The sequence below is a fragment of the Pezoporus occidentalis genome, unplaced genomic scaffold (assembly GCF_034315485.1).
Source record: "Pezoporus occidentalis ecotype Australia unplaced genomic scaffold, CSIRO_AGI_Poc_V1 ctg116, whole genome shotgun sequence".
NCBI classification, from domain to species: domain Eukaryota; kingdom Metazoa; phylum Chordata; class Aves; order Psittaciformes; family Psittacidae; genus Pezoporus; species Pezoporus occidentalis.
The window spans coordinates 1,972,564-1,994,374 of NW_026912951.1; the positions used below are offsets into that span (position 1 = coordinate 1,972,564).

The following is a 21,811-nucleotide window of genomic DNA, read 5'->3' on the forward strand; positions in this document are numbered from 1 at the left end:
GAAATAGTTCCACCTAAGTCTAACCAGATGTTCTTGTAATACCGTAGCGTAGTTCTGCTTTCTAGGATGTGCCTAGTGTGTTCCTTTGCCCATTTGTTCTTGAGAAATGATGGTGGTTTTTCACTTCCACCCCAGAACAACAGCTCAGGAATTTAAAATTACGTGAAAATCTGTGTAACAGGAGTGTAGTGTTTGCTGTAGTGATGTGAGTTCCTTGGAAGTCAAAACTTCACACTACCCGAGGCTTTGCATCTCTGTTTTTTCTCTTTGCATGCTTGTAATCAATAGCAGTTCTTGTATATTTAACTTTTGTCCCAGTGCCTGTAACCAAAGATGTATGTATTACGACAGCTCGCTCCCTGTGGCAACATAATATAGAACAGTTCAGGAGAGACTTTCCTTCTCTGAGTTATGTGGAGTTCAGTTTCACTTCACAGCCATTTCAGCCTCTCACCCAAACTGCCTCCTATTAGTCTGTTGTTTCCATTTGCTTTGCAGTCTGTGTGTGTGTGCAACATGCGTTTTTCTTTTTGGGGATGTATTGCTCCTCTGATGTAAATGTAGTAGGAAATCTTGAGTTTATCTGAGACACCGAGTTCCCTAACATCACTGAACTGAAGTTTGTGTCCTGACTCTTGTAAGCCCACACTGAAAAACTGGACATCACTGTCACTCCTATGGAAGCCGGATGAACAGTGACCACCAAAGTTGTTAGAGGACAGTTTAGCTATGTTCTGCCTCTGTGCTGGCATGTGTACTGCATCAGGTGACCAGCTTTGATGGTAGGATCAGAGATTTCCCATGAAACTAGCTGAATATGAGCATGGTTTACAGTTATTTTGGGTATTGCAGAAGTTTTTCCAAGCAGGAGAAGGGTAATGGAGGGTTTGTTACACACTAATCTGCCAAGTTAGTAATTCACCCACTGTCCTTGTAAAGGGAATTCAGGCTTGTGGCTCTATGCAAGAGCAACAGCTACTTTGGCATTAGTCTCTGGTTTCCTCATGTGCTCTAAATGCCAGGCAGCATCAGTCTCTGGTTTCCTCATGTGCTCTCAGTGACTGGCAACACTTCTGGAAAGTTCTCTTTTGCAGCTGATTTGATCCCAGTCTGCTGTGGTGACAGGTGTGCATCACTGGCTAGAGGTTATATGCTCAGGTTTTTGCTCTGGTACAATAGAGCTATGTGATCTTTCCTCTTACACGCTGAAAGTCTGTTTCTGCAAAACTGATGCAAATATGCCAAGGCCTCTCCAAGTCAAGCACTTAGATTCAGGGAATTGTCATGTTCAGGAAGGCTACCGCTCACTAGTATTCACTTACCACTTGGAATTTCCCCTTAGAGCCATAACTAATGCAACCCAGGTCTTTTCTGTAGTGCTTCTAACTCAGTCCCTCATGGACAAGCTTGTTCATTTGATTTTGTCTTACTGTCTTGGTTCATTTGTGTACCTGAGAGGCAGGGAACATTGATTCTCACCTATACCTCAGCCATAGAGTTTTTTGGGCACAGTCTTGTAATTGCCAGCCTAGATTTAACATGTCTTGCTGTATTGGGAAGTTAAGTTATGAAGTGTTGTAAGTGGTAGTGTTTTGCAGCCATGCAGAGGTGGGAGGCTTAGCCATGTCAGCTTGCATGTCATGGTTGTGTACAAGTGGTGCAAACTCCCATGGCTGATTTGGTTAGGGTATGTTCTTGATCTTTTGCTGTTCCTGTTTTTCAGCAACGATCCACTGTCGCTTCAATGATGCACAGGCAGGAGACTGTGGAATGCTTGAGAAAGTTCAATGCTAGAAGGAAGCTAAAGGTAAGTATATGTTAGTTCGCCTTAAGTTTGGTTTTAATCCTCTGAACTTGAGGTTAGTATCTTCCTAGCAACAGCATTTTTCTTTTTATGATTAGTTTGCTAACATTAGTGAAGTATCTTATGTGATACTCCAGTACAGAGTACTAAAGCAGTTTGTTGAGGAGTTGGGTAGTTTCTGTCTCCAGAGCTGTAAGTTTCCAATGCCTCTACTGCCATATAATCACCCCTTCTACTTTATGCAAGAGGGTTGAAATAGAGCAGCTAGTTCTTAAATCGTGGACCTCTTAGTTCTGATCACTCTCTGCTTCTCAGTAAGAGTATTATCAGTTGCCTGTAGCTGGGGCAAAGCCTGTGGCTTGTGCATTAAGCAGCTATCTGCTGTATGGAAGCTGGGAAACAACTGTGTGTCTAAGCATAACTCTTAATGCTATTTAGATTTCCAAGGCTATCCCTAGCTGCCACTCTAGAAAGACAGGACTTCAAGTGGTGCTGTCAAGTCCAACAGCCACATGTGGGAATCCTGGGTAGCATTGGAATATCTGACACACCGTGTTCTCCACGGGCCAGCCCAGCCCCTCTCTGAAGTGAGTGACACCATCTGTTACCCCTGCTTTCTCTTTCCCACAGGGTGCAATCCTCACAACAATGCTTGTGTCTCGGAATTTTTCAGGTAAGTTGTTCCTGTTTCTATCCCTTTCTTGGTTTTGTTTTGTGTGAGTGAGTTGGGAGATATTATAGCCATTTTGGAGTTGAGTAGGAAGGGAGGAAACATGCTTACAATTCATCATGGTGCAATGGTGGTTGCTTTGCCTTGGCTGGTGCCCAGTGTGAAATAAGAAGTAATTTGTTTGGGGAGGAGCACATGGTGCTCTATTCAGGTACAAAACAGAAGTAAAGTCAGCTGCCACAAACCTTTCATGGTACTTTGTTATCAGATTATTTTGGGGTAATACTAGCTGGTATTTGTTAGCTTTCCCCTCTGAAGCCAGGAGTCAAGAACTCGTATTAGGTAAGCAGTGATTCCTTTAGACTGAGATAAGGACACAGGGCAAGTAATAATATTGGTGAGAATACGGACAGAAGCTATTTGGGTATTGTATTACTTTGACTCATCAAAAATGGGTCTGAAGTACCGAGCTATTAGAATTTTCCTTCTTGGAGTCTCAGAAGTGGTTTTCATCCTTTTAAGCTTAATAACTGGTAGTCTGGCTCCCACCCAACTGCATTACGTAGTGCACTTACTGAAAATGCAGATCTCAACATGCAAATCAGTACTTTCTGGAAGATGATTGTGTTGGTTCAGCACATCTAGGTGATACAGTTATCTGTGTTCATTTCCATTTGGGTGGAAAAACTCTGTTTGCAAGTGCTTTTGGTTTATGGGGTTGTTTGCTTTCTTTGCCCTCTTTGTAATTTTTTCCCCTTTTAAAAAGGGCAATAATTGAATGCATGAGTCAGATTTTTATTGCACCTGACTACAGCTACTTTCAAGTGAAAGACTGTTGTATGGATTATAAGTGATGATGAATGAAATGGAAGTGTATTAATTTCATCTGGCCATTTACTAATGGTGAATACCAATACTTACATTCTGGGTGATGTTACAATAAACTTCTAATTGGAATGAAAACCTCTGTGAAATGATCATCCCAGCATTCCAGGAGTGCATTCATACATGCATTCTTTTATGGTATCAAGGCAGCATTCTTAAAGGGACAGAATAATTTTCTCCATTCACCTGTCCCAGAATTGCGCTATTACAGGACTTAAAAACTATATCTTGTTTTCTGAGAATGATTCTGAAGTAACCAAGGAGATATGGCATAACAACAGGGCTTCTGCTGGACTGTACATTGTCTTGGGCCTGTGTGAACCATTTTTGATCTGTCCACACAACAGGTTTTTATTTCACTTAATTGATGATCCTGAAATACTCAGGGTTTTTAGTTTTTTAGAACAGCAGTTTTAGATTCCTTTTTTTTTAGTCTGCAAATGTTGTCACTTCTAATGAAGCTGCAGAAGTGCTTGGATAAGAAAATCTCCTGTGGCCCAGATTTTGAGTACATGAAATGCCTGAGAGAAGGGTTCTCCTTAATGGTGTGTGACCTGTACATCCACTTATTCCCTGAGCTAGTATCAACGAGGAAAAGGCTTGCTCTGCTTATTCCTCTCTGTCTCAAGGGCTGAAGCTGCTGGATCTGCTTCAGTTAGCAGCTGAAGAAAAGGAAATCCTAGGTGGCCCATAGAGAGTGCAGGGTTCTCAATGTCACCAATTTCTGCCTTGAATGTAAGCTGTGAGGTAATGAGATACCAGGTAATGATACGCTCCCAAAAAGCTGTCCAGAAAGAAATATTGCAAATTTAGCTGCAAAGTGTTTACAGCCTCTGTGGATAGCAGCAATTTCTAATATTTTGATGTGCTTTGAAAGCAGGGAGATCAGCTTCTCTTGTTTTATTTGCAGGGCTGTGTGGAAGATGAGCTTGACTTCTTTCTCTTGCTACTATTTTTTAATTTACTTAGATTTTCTTAATTGTTGCAGCTCAAATACATAAATCTGCTGGAACTGAAGAATAAGTGCACTTTAGCTGAAAGTAAAAAGTTAGAAAGTCCACATGGGAACTTTGGGTACAGTTCACACTTTCCCTATAGTGACAGGACATCTAACTGCTCTAGAAAAGTTCTGAAATAGTAGCTTGTTTCTTTCCCTGAAGACCTTAAGGGGATTTTATTTTCTCTAATTGGGTGACACAAGTTTGTGGGCCTCTAAAAGCCCCATTCTCAGCAGACAGGGAACTAAATGTATGAAGACAGAAGCTTATTCCTGTCTGGGGATAAGATATTCTAAAAGCTTCTACACAGTTGTTTTGAATTAAGAGGAAACGAAGGCTCATGTGACCCTGGTATCAATTAATTAGGCGCAATAGTACTATCTGCAGGAAATATGAGAAGAAGACTTTAATCCTGTTGTCATTACTGTCTCCTCTGTCACACATTTTGTAATGCGGAGTTCCTTCGTTTGACAGTGTGGTTTTAGCTTGTGACAAATGGTATGCCTAAGGAGTCTGTAGCAGTGCTTCTTCTCTTACTTGTCCCATCAAAAAATCTCACTTTTTATGAAGCAAAAAAAAAATCTGTTCTTCTGCAGTAATATGTTGCTTCCTTGAGTGCCTTTTGCCTTAGGTGAGCTCCTAGAGATAAAGGGACGTGATCTGTCTCCCTTCCCCAGTTGTGGTATATTCAACAATTAAATATTGGCTGTTTGTGGTTCTTTATAAAAGATTTCATCTCAGGTCAGCTGCAAGCTATTTGTTAAAACCAGATACAGTCTCACTCCTTCCAGTATAAGTCAGGAAATTGAGATGTGTTTATAATAAGGGTTTTGTAGCTTCTGCCCACATTCTGGTGCAAGAGAGAAAATTGCAATCTAAACTTCACTGTGGGATCTTTAATAGTCACACCAGGGTGTGCAGGGGATGATTTGGGTGCTCACTTGTGGTTTGTGATGTTCAGATAATCCAAGGGAACAGTGATCTGAGCTGCATTCACTTACTGAATACAGAAGTACAGTCTGGTAAATCAATTGATTAGATCATATGCAAGAAACTCCTAAATCACCTTCTGAGAAGTAAATGTGAATTTATTACTAGGAGAAAGTTGGCAAGGTTTTCAGTGATTCTTAATAGCTGCAGTATTTAAGAGTGCCTGATCTCATTTATGTCGATAAAACTCTGAATGCAAGCATGCTATAAACTGAGTGAAAGGATAGACAAAAATGGTTTTCATATTAGAAACAACCATCCTCACAAAGTGCTGAGAAATGACTTTCCTCCATAAGTTATTTTTTTATGCAAGACTTGCATGTGAACTACATGAAATTCTTAGCACCATTTTCCTAACCTGATTGCAACTGTTCATTTGGGGAGGAGTTGTTCAACAAGCTTTCACACTCTATGAAATTCCCTTCTCTCAAGTGTTTCAGCACAAGTCTTGTGTTACCCTATGTTCCAAAAAGATCCTAGGGCGGACTTTGCAAGTAATTAAGCCTTATGCCTGAATCTCTAACTGATGCTGACCTTTTTTCTTGGGAATTGTCACTGCATGCTCAAGTCAGTTTTGTGAGGGAGCTATTATGGCAGCTTGTGGCAATAGATAGAATTCATTATGTTTGTCTCTATAGCCTTACTAACTCTTTGACATGCAGGTTTGGGTTTTTAACTAGATAGGTGAGGCTGAGAGAGGCTGGAGGCAGATCTAGGAAGCAGAGTGCTTTCTCAGTAATGAAGGGCTTGATATGCCTGTGCGTATTTGGTGTAACCTGTACAGAGATGTTTTTTGAGCTGACTAAAGAGCAAGAAAAAGGAAATAATACAAATACTGAAGTGGTACTGAAATATTTTGTTGTCCTGCTACACCTGCCTTCTAGAAGTGATTGTGAATCTGATTTTTTTGCTGGTTTGTGTGTGTATATATATATTTATGCTCAGGTTGGAATTTGGTTCCTTTCCTTTAACCACTGTAAATTTGAAATTGTGTAATATATTTGAAGTTTCTGCTATGTTGTGTTAATTACACAGCTATCCATTCAGGACCAGAAATTTGTGTCATTTGGCTAATGTCAACACCAGCCTCCTGGTGTGAATTCAAAGGATGAAAATCTGGAGGAAAACATTTATCAAGCTGTTTCCAGAGAGCTTTGAATAAATGAGATCACTGGGAGTCACATTTCCCAAGCAGAAGATGAAGTCACATTTAATAAAAATTAAGTTTAAGTGGTTTCTGTATCTACCAAGTTGCTTAAGAAACGTTAAGGAGTTTCAGCAAATGATGGTTAACTACTGCAGTGTGGACCTGCTGAAGTAATGCACTTCAGTAACTAAACTGCTATTTTACAGCTTCCCAGAATCACATGGATTTCATTGCTGCATTTAAATGTTTATCACAATGACTCGGCAGTCTTATTTATCATCAAAAATGTATTTAAGTTTTCATAGTAATTCTGTTTACTTTTATCTTCCTCTCCCTAAAGTTCAGAAGAACTCTGTGAATGCCTTTTCTTATGGTGTTTGCCCTTCACACCTTCATTTCTTGGTGTGTCAGGAAATCGAGTTTTTGTAACTCTGCAGAAGTGGTGCTCTCATATTTTTATCAACTCTTGCATTTGGGACAGACAGTGGCATTCAGGCTTAAAAGTCTAGGATGGGCATTCAGACTGTTTCAACCCTTTAAGGTTCTTTTCTTGTTCGTGCGTGTACATGTCTCATATGCACACCTGGCAGAAGTGAAAAAAGCAGCAGAAAATCACCTGGCTCCATTATCACAGTTTCTCCATTATTCACTAGTGGGACAACTGGGAGCTGTGTGGCTCATGCCAAGAGGACACCACTGTTGTTGTGTACTTCAGGCTTTGGTTTTAATGAATATTTCCTCTTTTAATATTTCTCTGAAACCACTGGAACATGTCTGTGAGATGGTGTGCATCTTCAAAAACTATCTCAACTATCTTGAACTATTTTCAAGAACTAGCTCAAATTTTTCCCAAAGCATTGGACATATGTGCACAGTGCTGGGCAATGGCTGTGCCTTATGAGGTGAATTGGATAGGAAAAAAGCATCTGCTGTTAAGAGATCCTGTGGGTCCAAATCACATAAAGGCTTGTACTGCCTAATGGGCTGGGGTTTTTACCTGCCTCTCCACCTGGTTCTACTCTTCTTTCTCTGCTTGTTTTAAAAAGAGTCTTTAGAAGTGCATCACTACTTTTCATAGCATCATAAAATGGTTTGGGTTGGAAGAGATCTTGAAGGTCCAGGGACACCTTCCACTAGAACGGGTTGCTAAAAGCCCCATCCAACCTGGCCTTGAACGCTGCCAGGGATGGGTCAGCTACAGCTTCTCTGGGCAACCTGTGCCAGTGCCTGTAGTAGTTCTTAGAACAGAATCATTCTAGTCATGCTGAGGAATAGAAGCCCTCGTGGAAGGCTTTTCATTGAGGGCAAAAATGTTAAATGTTGCTGCTTGTCTATTGCTCAGGTACATTTCTGGAACACTGGTGTCATTTAGGTGGCAGAGGGAGCTAGTGCCAAAGCAGGATTAACAAAAAATTTAAAATCAACTTTTCAGCAAGAGTCAACGTTGTAAATTCTGCCAGACAGTTAACCCATGCAAATGGGTTGTCTTTGTATTCCTCTCTCAGTGCATTACTATTGCAGTAAGTTCCCACAGCAAGTCACTGGGGAATCTAAGAGAAAGGGGACTGCTGTGACAAACCAAAGTGAGGATAGAGAATACAAGAGAACAGCTATTCCCCTCTGTTCTGTGAAATCACTCTGTTGTGTTTAAATGGCTGCTGCTAGGATGACTTGTGCCTCAATAGCCATCATGGCAGAGTGTTAACCACCAGTCTTTGCTCTATCTTGTCCTTTAGAAATAGATGTTCTTGTTACACTGCAGTCATGGGCATTGTTTGTAATGGTAGCCTCTTTGTGGCTATATATTGAGTGTTGGCTGTTTTGCGATGAGCCCCAGAACTGACACTGATTTGAGAATTAGTTAATCTGACTTTCTTTGAACTGAGAAAGAGGATGACAAGCTGCAACTCGGTGTCCTTGGGAGTTCTGTTGTTATGGTATGATTTTTATTTTAATAATCAAGTATCAGCGAAGTCTTAGAATTCTTCATGGTGTAAATCTTGTGTTTAGAAGCCAGAACTTGGCTTCTCTGCTGGCCTAGCATCGTAAGTCAGTCAAGCTTAATAAAAGCATCCTCAGTGTTATCTCTGCATCCCAAAAAATACTCTTTGGAAGCTTAACTGAGATGAGAAATATAACTGAGACTTGACAGCTGCAGACAGGGCAAACCCAGTGCAGGCTACCCTCTCTGGAAGAGGAGGAGTGGAGCTGGCAGTGTGAAGGCACTTTCCATGGCTGTGTTTGGAATGGATATTTCAGTCCCGCTTGGAAATTCTCTCCTCCAATGCCCCCCTCCCTCCCTTTGATCTGGTGCTTCCAGAGTGTCTAGTGTTTATTGCTGATAAGTTCAGTATTAGGGATTTGGGTTTCTGCCAGGAGCATGGTCCAGAATGCAGGATGTTTCCTATGGTGGCCAAAACTGACAAATGTGGGAAGAGGGAGTGACATGTGGGGTGTGTGCAGGGGAGGACTTTTTTTGCCTTTCTCTTCTGGATTAATTGGAGGGTGTCATGTTGAAGCAGGAACAGAACTGTGCTTTTAAGTTACCAGCTTAGCAGCATGTGCCTTTCTATTGCTTCTTTATAGAGGAGCTCTTAACTCCACAGAGAAGGGGGAATTTTAGTCTTTTAAGGTGTGGAGGAACTGCCAAGGATGGTGAAAATAAATACTAGCATCTCATGCCTGGAAAACGCAGAGCATGGTTACAAGACCACTTCCTGAACAGTTAAGAATCTGCCTCCATGTGTCCTTGGATTTTTTTCCTTCCCTACTTTTCTTAGCTGCATGTTGGGTGGTGCTGTCTGTCTTCTAAAATGACTGGTGTTACAGGAAGCCTTGCTGCAGAAATTCCAATTGCATCCTCTTTGCTTTGTCTTATAACATGTACACATGCCTTCCTTTTGTTTGAGGTGTCTGCAGTCGACTTTGCATGTGAATGCATTTCATGCACTCTCCAGTTGTCCTTACAAACCACAGTATGATGTATGAACTAAATACAGCCCAGACATAGTTCCCTTCTGCAGTGCTGGGATGCTGGCAGGCCTGTGGGAAAAGATTGTACGCAGTGCAGAGGTATAAACAGGGAAGGGGGCTAGACAGGCTGGCTGTTCTGGGGAGCACTGGTTTAGCATTAGTGCTGGGCCATGCAGTGGGACTCTCAGCTGAATTTGTTTTAACTTCATAGAACATAATTTTAGCTGTCTTCTGTCCACAAAGACAAATGTCAGTTTCTGGGGAAACTGCAGAAAGTGTGAAAAGTGTTGCTTCCCAGTTTGTGTCTGGGTCATTCTCAGAACATATGGTGGTGCTGTTTCCTTCTCCGATTCCCCCCACCCCCCTTCAAAGATGTCCCATTTGTGACACTTGTGAAGTTGCAGAATCCTTTACCCTTTCTGAAGCGTTTAAGGCCATAACAGTTTCTTGTTTTCTACAGTTGTTGTGTGAGATGCCTCGATATGTGTGTGGTATAAATGCTGGACCCCTTGTGACTCCATAATCACCTTGTTTTTCTCACTTGCATGTAGAATCCAGCTGGTATTCTTCATGCCTTGAAGGTGGAAAGAACTTACTCGTTAGATTCAGTCTTTCAATGCTTTCATATGTGTACACACAGCAAAGAAACTGTTGCAGGGCAAATGAGTTGCTTGGATCACTTTGTCTGCCTACCTTCCCATGTGCACATTGTAGCATTGTGTTTTGACAGGTAACACTCAGACAACCTCTGCATGAGGTTTTTCCAGTGTTCTTGGATGGTTTCTGAGAGCAGGAATGAAGACAAAATCCTGGTCTAACTTGATACTTTCATTAGGGAAGAGAATTAGGAAGACCAATTCAGAGATTGTAATAAACTTGTATGGGTGTCACTTCTTTATTGTGAGGAGACAATGTCACCATTTGCACCAGCTCAGGTAATATTGTCCACTTAATCCATATCTGTGGAGTCATGTGGTAGGGAACACAGGAAGGAAAATGCTTTTGACGTACAACTTGAGTAGTTGCTTGGATATTGCAAGACCATTTTTGCCTAATATTGCTGCTTCTAGAGAGAGACTGAGCACTTCACGCTGACCAACTCATGCATGTCTTTGGGAGTTTAAGCATTTAAACAGTCATTGTGAGCACTGTCTTAGGATTTGCCTTTTCTCAAGGCCTTATCTTTGCTGGAGCTAAAATCCAGGTCAAGTACCTGGACCCAGCAGCTACTTAGGAGAGGCGTATCAGTGTGTTTGTCCAGTAGGTCTCTAGAATGCTGTTTACAGAAGTTGAAAAAACTGAAGATACTCTTCATGAGTAGGCAAGCCATGTTTTACGTCTGTTGAGGTTGTAGATGGGGTCTTACTGTTGACAGTTGTGGTCAACATACCACTCACCTGTAATAGATGGAGCAGGTCCTTTGTCAGTCCCAAGTGTGCCTTCTGACAGGCATTTCTTGTGGGCTCCCTCATCATGCTCTCACTTTCATTGCTAGTGCCAGTTGTTTAAGTTGAGCAGAACAGAGCATCTTTATCTTCCAGTAGAGAATTCAGCCTAGTTCCTGTCTCTTTTCTCATTTTCTTTTTTTTTTTAACTGTTATCAGATTCTGCCTTTTGCACTTTTCCAGGCTCTTCCTTTCAGCTATCCAGATGTTCCCCCAGAGTAACTAACTGTGAATAGCAGTAATTAGGAGGCCTCTGCATTATCAGTGCCCCCTTTATTTGCAAAGTCTGTTATGTGAATGGCTGAACTTGAAGGTAAAGCCTTTAGATCTGGCAGACTGCTTTAGCTTTCCCCCTGTAACTGCTGGCACTTCTGGATGGGTCACAGTGTGTGAGTGGAGGATTGAAATAGAGGAGCTATAAAGTCTCATTTCAGTCTCGGTGGTCTTGAGATGGTGAAAGTGAGAACACTTTTGCCTAAATAGGTGAACGATAGATAGCATGGGTGACTCTGCTATCAGGATGGATTTGATGGGTGACTCAGCCTGTTCTCTAGGTCTCTTGCTGTTAGATAGGAATTAGCAGTATGGTTGTCCTGAAGTCTTGTGCAGTTTTCAGGGAGCTGGGGAGAACATTCTTGAAAACAAGATCTGACCTACTTCTGCTTCTCCCTACAGCTGCCAAAAGCCTGCTGAACAAGAAGTCAGATGGAGTGAAGGTAAGTTCTTGCTTTCCCATTTCACTGTCTCTTCCACCATCTGAGCAGAAGGCAGCTGCTTTCTGAGGTTCCTGTCCCCTCCCAGGGTGAAACCACAGCCCTGTCTTGTGGCTGCGGTTGTTCAGTGTATCCTTATGAAGTGTGGGGTGGGGTCTTAATGTTCCTTACATGCACCTTATACATCACACAACTCATTAAGTGCACTGTCATAGCAGCAGGTTTTCTTTTTGCCCTTTCTCTGAAGTATGGAGAACTGGTCAGTGCTGTGGATTAGAAAGACCAAGACTTGTTCAAGTGTAACATGCCTCTGGCTAGTCTGGTTTGTTCAGTGCAGAATGCTTCTGGATATCAAAACTGCACAGAGCAATTGTCAATAACTGATGATACCCAGCAGACCCCATGGAAATATCTTTGTCATCCCCCTTGGACAGATGCTGAAGGTTGAGCTGGGAAGAGGCATGGGGAAGATGTTCATGTTTGGACAGAATGGAAACTGAGTCTTGTGTTGTTCAGTCCACATCCCTGAGGGCCAGGCAATCTGTTTCCCCACTTCAATTTCACTCTTTGTGTGCATGATCTTCCTTAAGTTCTGGAGGTCAAATAGGCCATTCCCAAGGCTGTATGTTGTTCCAGGCAGTAGCCCTTTACCATCTGGTACTGGAGTTGAGACAGTATTGGGCTAGAGCACTGTCTTCCCCTAACTGTTCCAAAGGATAACTGTCCTCCACATGGCAAACTAGGGTTTGGTTTATTTGCTTGCATTTTCATTTGAAGTCCAAACCTTTCCCCACAGCTGTTAGGCGAAATAGTTCATCTTCTGGTTTTGTGCTGTGCAAATCTTCATTATACCATGACTGCAGGGTTGATATGCACACTGCAGGACCAACATGCTTGTTCTCTCCTGCTCTCTTAGCCCTCTTCCATTTTAATGAGGCTGTGTTTCCAGAGAGCTCACAATACAAGCAGGCTTCTGGAAAAAGAGGTGTTTTCAAAGGAGTTATGTTTATTTTGGGGACTGCTCTAGTAAAACTTGTGTTCTTACAGTTCTACTGTGTTCTGCCCTAATGACACCCAAGTCTTTGGATTATTTTGACCAGAATGCTACATGGAACTGCTGTTCTTGCCTTAGGATGCTTACCTTTGAAATGTGCCTGCAAGAGTGAACTTTTGTGCCCTTGCACATGCCCGCCTCTTATACAGACACGCATTGAACACATGCACACTAATACAGCAAGTGCGTTTGTGTTGTCACGTCTGTTGATATGGGAAACATCACAGTAAAATCCCGTGGAATAAGAACGGATGATCCCCAATGCTGTGAACTCAGAACCAGTATCTACGTGCTTCAAAATCCCAACATGGCAGAGGAGAAGCAACTAGAAAAGCAGCAGATAACACATCCACATAGTTTTTTGTCAGCTGTCTAGAAAAAAAATGCCTTTCTTCTCAGGATTCTTGATTTCCAACAGGCTCTCAGGGAGCCTTCCCAACTTGGGTCACAATATCCCAGAAAACGGTCAGATGAGTTACAAGGAGACCTGTATGTTAGAGACTTCCAGCTCCACAGAAAGCTTGCGGTGTTTGATTCATTGAGAACAGTGTCTTCCTCTGTGAAAAGGGTAAAGCTGGATTTGCTTTTCTAGATGGTTTGAAGTAGTCTTCAACCCTTCACAGTGTATGTTGTTCCTGATACATATAACTGAATACTTGTGATAAAGCAGAAGGAAGATTAGAGAGCACAGCATTCACCGTACGTGGTGAATGGGGCTGTCCTCTGGGAACAGCTTCTCTACTTCTGCATGACACTGGAGACCCCCAGTCAAGAGTCAGCATGCAACTGCCTTGCTCTGCTTTATGAACCTGAGTTCTTTCCAGGAGGGGCACTCCACGCTTTTAACCTGGGCTGAGGGCCCTCAGCAGAGTTGTTTAAGCATCCCATTTTCACTAGATGGCGTCTATCTTCAGGTGTAGCTTTTGAGTCCTCATTGTGGCTGCTAACAGTCATCTGCCGAGGTGAGCAGCTCCAGAGAGGAGCCTTCAATGCCAGAGCGAGGGGAAACCCCGAATACAGGAGCCTCAGTTCTGAGCGGCGAGAGCCCCCAAGGGAGCCTCAAGGCCCCGCCAGCCCTTGCCCAGGAGCCGGCAGCTCCCCTGAGGAGCTCGGGGACTCACAGGGGGTAGTGCCAGGAGGGACAGTCCCGCCCTTAGTGGAGGTGGTGGGAACAGGAGCGACCATGGCAGGCAAAAGGCGCAGCTCGTTACTTGGTGGGGCCGTTGGCGCCAGCAGCGCGAGCGGGTAGCGGCCAGGATGGTGAAAGTTCTCAGGGCCAGGCCCGGTCTGGTCGCTCTGCTCTGGCTGCCCCGTCAGTGGCAACGTTGGCACCAGACAGAGCCGATGAGAGGGGAGGCCGCAGCACAGAGCTCGTGTGCAGAAAGTGCCTGCACTGGTCTCTTGAGGCGAGGGTGTGCAATGGGCAGGGCTGTGCTCCGCGCGCGCTGGTACAGGTCCTGCTGCAGTAGGGGCTGAGCTGCGGGCACTGTCAGTAGCTGAAAGGTGTTAGGGAGCTGAGAGGGAGCAGGACTGATTGCTCCAGGCCCAGACTGTGTAGGGGCCACAAGCGTCCACCCTAGCGCAGAGAGAAAAGGAGGAGGGTGTTAATGAGGAGGTTGGGCGCTAGTAACAAAAACAAAACAAAACCAAACAAACCCACAAAAACAACAACAAAGGAGGAAGAGGACCATTAAAAACAGGGGATTTCCTCCAAATTCTGATGTTGCCACCCAGAACCACTTCGAAGTTGTGCAGAGGGCTAAGGAGGAAAAGCACACCCAACCAGCTAATGAACCAGTAAAGAGGATCGCTGCTGGTGCCTCTGGGGGAAAGTGGTGGGTCATATTAGTAACACCTGCAATAAATACTTGGAGTGATGCAGAACTGTTTCAGCCCCTCCAGCCAATGAGTCGGCTTCATTTGGAGCTCGGCTGAAATGCCTCTATACAAATGCCTGTAGTATGGGGAATAAGCAAGAGGAATTAGAGATGTGTGCATGGCTACAGGGATATGATATCATTGGCAGCAAAGAAACGTGTTGGGATGGTTCCTATGACTGGAGTGTTGGAATGGAGGGTTACAGGCTCTTTAGGAAAGACAGGCCCAGCAGACAGGGAGGGGGAGTAGCCATTTGTGTCAGTCACAGCCTGGAGAGTGTGGAGCTCTGTCTGGGGACAGGTGATCAGTTACCAGAGAGCTTGTGGGTCAGGGACAAAGGAAGAACAGCAATGGGGAATATTACTGTGGGGATCTGTTACAGACCACCTGATCAGGAGGACTCTGTGGATGAAGCTCTCTACAGACAGATAGGAGCAGCCTCACGCTCGCAGGCCCTTGTTCTCATGGGGTACTTCAACCTCCCTGATACCCATTGGAGGGACAGTACGGCCCAGCACAAGCAATCCAGGAGGTTCCTCAATTGTGTGGAAGACAACTTCCTTCTGCAAGTAATAGAGGAGCCGACAAGGAGAGGTGCCATGCTTGACTTCATGCTTACCAACAGGGAAGGGCTCGTTGGAAATGTGGTGCTCCAGGGCAGCCTTGGTTGTAGCAATCATGAGATGCTCAAATTTGAGATCCTCAGGATGGGGAGAAGAGCGTGCAGCAAGCTCGCTGCCCTGGACCTCAGGAGAGTAGACTTGGCCTCTTCAGGAACCTGCTTAGTAAGGTTCCATGGGATATAGCCCTAGAGGGCAGGGGGGCCCAAGACTGTTGGTTGATATTCAAGGATCACCTGCTACAAGCTCAGGAGTGTTGCATCCCAACTAGGAGGAAATGCAGCAGGAGGCCAGGAGGCCTCCATGGATGGATAAGGAGCTGCTGAGGTAACTTGGAGGGGTAAAAAAGAGGCTTATAAAAGGTGAAAGCAAGGACAGGCAGCCTGGGGACAGTACAGGGATGTTGTCCAGCAAGCTAGGGACCAGGTCAGGAAAACTAAGGCCCAGTTAGAATTAAATCTGGTAAGGGATGTGAAAGACGACAGGATGGTATTCTATAGGTATGTAGCAAACGAAAGATAGACTAGGGATAATGTGGCCCCTCTCCAGAAGCCAGGGAGATCTGGCTACCCTGGATTTGGAGAAGGCTGAGGTTCTCAATGACTTCTTTGCCTCGGTCTTCACTGTCTAGTGCTCTGACCACATTACAGCTGGAAGGCAGATGCAGGGACTGTGAGAATGAAGACCTTAGGCCCACTGTAGGAGAGGATCTGGTTCGAGATCATCCTAAGAACCTGAATGTGCACAAGTCTATGGGACCTGACAGAATCCATCCATGTGTCCTGAAGGAGCTGACGAATGAAGTTGCTAAGCCACTGTCCATCATATTTGAAAACTCATGGCAGTCAGGTGAAGCTCCCAACAACTGGAAAAAGGGAAATATAACCCCCATTTTCAAGAAGGGGAAAAATGGATGACCCGGGGAATTACAGACCAGTCAGTCTCACCTCTGTGCCTGGCAAAATCTTGGAGCAGATTCTCCTGGAAGGCATGCTAAGGCACATAAAAATCAACAAGGTGCTTGGTGACAGCCAGCATGGCTTCACTAAGGGGAAATCCTGCCTGACCAATTTGGTAGCCATCTATGATGGGGCTACGGAACTGAGGGATAGGGGCAAATCAGTGGACGTCATCTGCCTGGACTTGTGCAAAGCATTCGACACTGTTGCACACAACATCCTTGTCTCTAAATTGGAGAGAAATCAATTTGATGGATGGACCACTCGGTGGATAAAGAACTGGCTGGATGGCCGCACACAATGAGTTGTGGTCAATGGCTCAATGTCCGGCTGGAGACCAGTAACGAGTGGTGTCCCTCAGGGATCAGTGTTGGGACCGGTCTTGTTTAACATCTTTGTCAGCGACATGGACAGTGGGATTGAGTGCGCCCTCAGCAAGTTTGTCAATGACACTAAATTATGTAGTTCAGTTGATACACTGGAGGGAAGGAATGCCAGCCAAAGGGACCTGGACAGGCTTGAGAGGTAGGCCAGTGCCAACCTTATGTTCAACTAAGCCAAGTGCCCAAGGAAGTTGTGAATGCTCTGTCCCTGTCAGTGTTCAAGGCCAGGTTGGACCACGTCTTGGGTGACATGGTTTAGTGTGAGGTGTCTCTGCCGATGGCAAGGGGTTTGGAACTAGACGATCTTAAGGCCCTTTCCAACCCTAACTATTCTATGATTTCTATAAGCTTTAAAAGAACTTCAAAAATTCTTCTTAAAGTTGGTGTTTTGAGTAACTCTCTTAGTCAGTAATGCAGATTTTTAAAAGTACACATTGCTTCCCCTCAGTGTTAAGTTTGGACAAGATAGAGAGTAGGTAGCAGTCTGTGTATTTGTAGTGCATCCTTAACACCTCCATTGTATGATTTCTGTGGCTATATGCTTGTCTCCTGCCTTGCATCTACTGTCTACCAGTATGGTGCTGCCTCCCATTAGTCATCCTGTGGAAGTGTAGGCTTTTACCACTTGCATTTGCTTATCAGTGCAGTACTGGCACACTTGGCTGCTGTGCTGCAGTCTCTCTGCTAGTGGCCTCACTAGCCTGCTCTTCATGCATTGCTCCTTATGCAGGGAACTTGTAATTTTAGCCCTACTGATTTTCTCACCCTAGATGGTTCTGACAGACATCTTGTGCCAGTGACTGGTTAAGAGCATCTGGTTTTGCATTACTTGTAGCAAACTATGATTTTCTGCCCACTGCAGTAATGAGGAGCACTGGTACCATGGCTTGAGCACGAAACGTATTTTCAGCTTTGTGGTATCCTTTTCACTACCACTTCCCACATAAATAATTTTACATCAGATGTAGGTTTAGAACAAGCATTGCATACTGTATTTTTAACTGTGGTCTGCTGCTGACCACATGCCATGTGGTTAGGCTGTTTCTCATGCTCCTTCCAGATACGGAGACTCCTGGTTTGTTTTTGTTATAACTTTCCAGTTCTTTTGGCTAGTATTCAGAGCTGTGTATTCTAGCACCCTGCATTATTTGACAAATACAGTAGGTATTTCTATTACACAGTATTAGGCAAGTTTGAGTGAGGCATGCATGCATTTCATTTGCATCAGACCATTTTGGAAGCAGGGTGGTGGGAGCTTAAATCAGGAGGGAAGAACATGAAGGAAACATTTTTTATTCCAATATAGGTGTGCCAGCACTGGGGTTATTTTGATAAATTTCCATGTACATGACCCTCTTCTCTAGCAAATTCCTTTCCAAAATCTATTTGAAGCATTCCTAGTTTTCATTTTGCACTGCTGCTTCTATTTCAAGTACTAATTCTGCTAATTGGTAGATATTTCATCAGGTTGGCACTTGAGAACTTTTCCATTATCTTAAATAATGAATGATTTAAACTGCCTTGAATCTTAAATTGACCCTGCTCACCAAACCTTTGGTAGTGCTGCACTTACTTTCTTCAGTCAGAATTTGGATCCAAGCTGGTGGAGTACCAACAGGGAAGGCCCAGGTTTTATCCCCAAGGAACATGCTTTTCTGCTTTCAAATCCAGAAAGTGAGGCCACAAGATACTGGGTAATGAATTTCAGAGCCATGTAACATACTACATAACCTGTTACCAGCACTGTAGGTCCCAGGTATTTCCTTTGAGATTCTAAACTTATAAGCAACATTGTGCAGCTACTGCTTTAAAATTCGTTTCTGCTAGTTTCATGTCAAATCTACTTGCTTTCTTGTTCCCCTTTCTGCCTGTAATCTGGACTTGCCATCCACTGCAGGGTGAGGGAGGGCTTAAGGAATGAGCCGCGGCAGGCCCCTGTATGAAGATGGAGGACACTTTATGCTGAGTGTCCTTCCTCTGACCTTATCAGGGTCTGGGCTCCCTGTAGTTAGCATTACAGACCTACTGTTATTTGTTTTGTCTCTGGGCAGCACTTCCAACAGCGGTATTCCCTTTTTTTTTCCCAAAGGGAATTTAATTTCCTACTGGTGGTGAGGATGCATGTGTTTCCAGTTCTAGGGAGGCCTGTCACATCCACCTTTACAATCAGAATTTGTTAACGCACAAAATGCTGTTTTTAGTGAAGTATGTCATTGCAAGTGTCTTAAAATCAGTTCTTCTCTAAGCTCTTTGTCAGTTTCTTTTTTTTTTCTTGTGAGCACCTTAATTTGTGATTGGGGGATACAAGATGGTATCAATAATGTTCTTCAGGCCCACTGTAACACTATGTAAATAGCACTTTGTGGAGAAAGCTATGGGATGCAGGAGATTTTAACAGCATTCACTTGCAGTGCTCTGCAAAATCTTGTCTCTTTGCTGCATGCACATTATTTTCTTTCCCAGTAAAAGCTGCATAGCATAGCTGAAAGGAGAGCTCAGCTGAAAGAGTAAAAATCCAGATTTTTTGTGTGACAAGGCTATGTTGTAAAACCTGCCTTTCATTTTATGTAACTGCAAAGAGGCACCAAACACCATTTGTTCTGCTGCTTGGAAGGAATATTGTGGTAAGTGTACATTTTATGCCTGGTGGGTATCAGTTTTCATTGCCCTTTGCCCAGTAAAGAGTATGTGGGGAAGGCAGGTGCTGAGAAAGCAGCTTGTGAAAGTGTGCCTTAGAGAAGGCACAGTAGCAAGGTGAACCAACCTAGAAAATCTGCAAGGGTCTGGAAATCTGCAAGAGGTCGAGTAACATCCATGCAGTGACCAACAGTAGTTACTGCTCTTATTTCTGTATCTGAACTTGTTGTAATCTTAAAGCCATGCTGTTTCAAGATTGCTATGGTGAAGCTAAATGAGAACCCAAGTTCACCTGAACAGCACAGTTTTATGCTGAACTGTTCTATGCAAGATGCTTGGGGAGTGCTTCAGAGAGATTCAAAGCAGCCCTGCAGAGAAGGACTTGGGGATGAGAAAATGAACATGAGCAGGCAGTGTGTGCTCACAGCCCAGAAAGCCAACCATATCCTGGGCTGCATCAAAAGGAGCGTGACCAGCAGGTCGAAGGAGGTGATCCTGCCCCTCTTACTCTGCTCTTGTGAGACCTCACTTGGAGTATTGTGTGCAGTTCTGGTGTCCTCAACATAAAAAGGACATGGAACTGTTGGAAGAAGTCCAGAGGAGGGCCACGAGGATGATCAGGGGACTGGAGCACTTCCTGTATGAAGACAGGCTGAGAAAGTTGGGGCTGTTCAGCCTGAAGAAGAGAAGGCTGCGTGGAGACCTCACAGCAGCCTTCCAGTATCCAAAGGCGGCTTGTAAGGGTGCTGGGGAGGGACTCTTCATTAGGGACTGTAGTGACAGGACAAGGGGTAACGGGTTAAAACTTTAAAACAGGGGAAGTTTAGATTGGATATAAGGAAGAAATTCTTTACTGTGATGGTGGTGAGGCACTGGAATGGGTTGCCCAGGGAAGTTGTGCATGTTCCATCCCTGTCAGTGTTCAAGGCCAGGCTGGACAGAGCCTTGGGTGACATGGTTTAGTGTGAGGTGTCCCTGCCCATGGCAGGGGGTTGGAACTAGATGATCTTAAGGTCCTTTCCAACCCTAACTATTCTATGATTCAGATCTCTTTAAGTGCTGACATCCTATAACACGTTCTACCCACCTTTGATGCATTCATATTTTTCACTGTGTTGTTGTAATGCCTGGAAACTCTTAACTGAGATGAAGGGTCCAGTGTGCTTAGCACTGTAGTGATGCCTAAGCAGAAAATCCCTGCTTCTTAGCTTACAATTTAAATAGACAAGCTGACAGAGGGCAAGAGAGGATGGACTGATAAAGATGAAATGATTTGCTCAGCATCACACAAAAGGACAAAAGCAGAAACAGAAATAGGACCTCAAATATGCTAGTTCAGGCTGCCTCTCACTGATCTGTTCTGAGTTCAACATTTTTGGGTTGTTTTTTTTTCCCTTAAGTACTGAAATGACTGTACTCTCTATAGGAATATGAGCTGCAGCAAGCTTAATATTTTAACATAACTATACTGTCAGAGTCGAACTGGGAAAGATAGATACACAAAAAGCTGTTGTAAAAAGATAGCCATGTTATGTGCCATGAATGGGACCTTGCTTGGAATCACTCAACTTACAGCATCTTCTAGTGTGTATTGTATTTTGTGTAGGTGCTCAAAATGATTTACAGTGGCCATTTCTAGTATTGCTGCTGTGTTGGAGGCACAGAGATTCTTCAGGTTGTCTTCTGTCACCTGCCAATTTCTGTTTATTGTTACCTAAAGCAAGAGACTCCTTAAGTTTCATTGTAGAGTCTGCTCCTCTTTTGAGATGAACACCTGAATTTCACACAAGTACAGAAACAGAACTTAGGGATGAATGTTTGTTAGAGAGGAAAATGTTGTCCATACTGTTTTAGGAGAATGTTCTGTCACTCATATGTAAGGAAATCCTTGAAGTGATCAGTTGAGGTACTTTACCATAGACTATCTGTCTGCCCTTAACTTTTTTTTTTTTTTTCATTTCCTGGGATGTCTCTGCATTGCCTAGAAAATGGAGTTTTGTTATGGAAGGGAAAGAGAACTGTTTATCTTACTTTGTGAAGTTTCAGTCACAAGAACAACAAAGACTTTTGCTCACTCAGCTAGTTAGTTCCTTTGAGAAGGTGACATAGATGGCTTTGATGCAGACGTCACAGAGGGGATTGGGAGACCGATCTGATTTTAGTAATTTACTGATGTATGTTTTGACTTTAGTCAAAAGTTCTGATGTTTTAGCATTTACTTTCTGTGCCTCATGTTGGCATTATCCAACCTGTCTCAAGTTGTAATATAATTTTCATGCGCTGGGCTTAACACAGACCTTGCTCCCCACCTTTTTCATACTGCCTAGCTAGCTTTTCTTCCCCCTGTTGTTATAGTAGGTAGTAATAATCTGCTTTCTGGGATTTCTGTAGTGTATCGTGCCATGTTAATAGACCAATGCTATTTTAAATTTAGATTATGCTCATTAAATTCTGATTGGCAGAGGGTACCATTTCCTCCTTTGTCAGTGTTAATTTTGCCTCTAATATAGGAGGGCGATTGCTTTCTGTATGGCTTGGCTGACTCTCCTTTCATATTGAACCTTTTGCTTGTCTCAATGTTTTCTACCCTTTTTCTTGTTTCTGTAACTCATTGAAAATCTGTATGAACTTCAAATGAAACTGTCCTTAGTGATA

At 43.6% G+C, this 21,811-nt stretch overlaps 1 protein-coding gene across 14 annotated transcripts in view; it reads left to right on the forward strand.

Annotated features, from left to right (window-relative positions):
• Positions 1-21,811, forward strand: part of CAMK2G (calcium/calmodulin dependent protein kinase II gamma) — a 123,530-nt gene that overhangs the window by 80,172 nt on the left and 21,547 nt on the right. For all 14 annotated transcript variants that reach the window (XM_062639548.1, XM_062639567.1, XM_062639583.1 and 11 more), the window contains exons 11-13: positions 1,724-1,807; positions 2,435-2,477; positions 11,588-11,628. In XM_062639548.1, the coding sequence (XP_062495532.1) occupies positions 1,724-1,807; positions 2,435-2,477; positions 11,588-11,628 (168 nt within the window). The remainder of the gene's footprint in view (positions 1-1,723; positions 1,808-2,434; positions 2,478-11,587; positions 11,629-21,811) is intronic.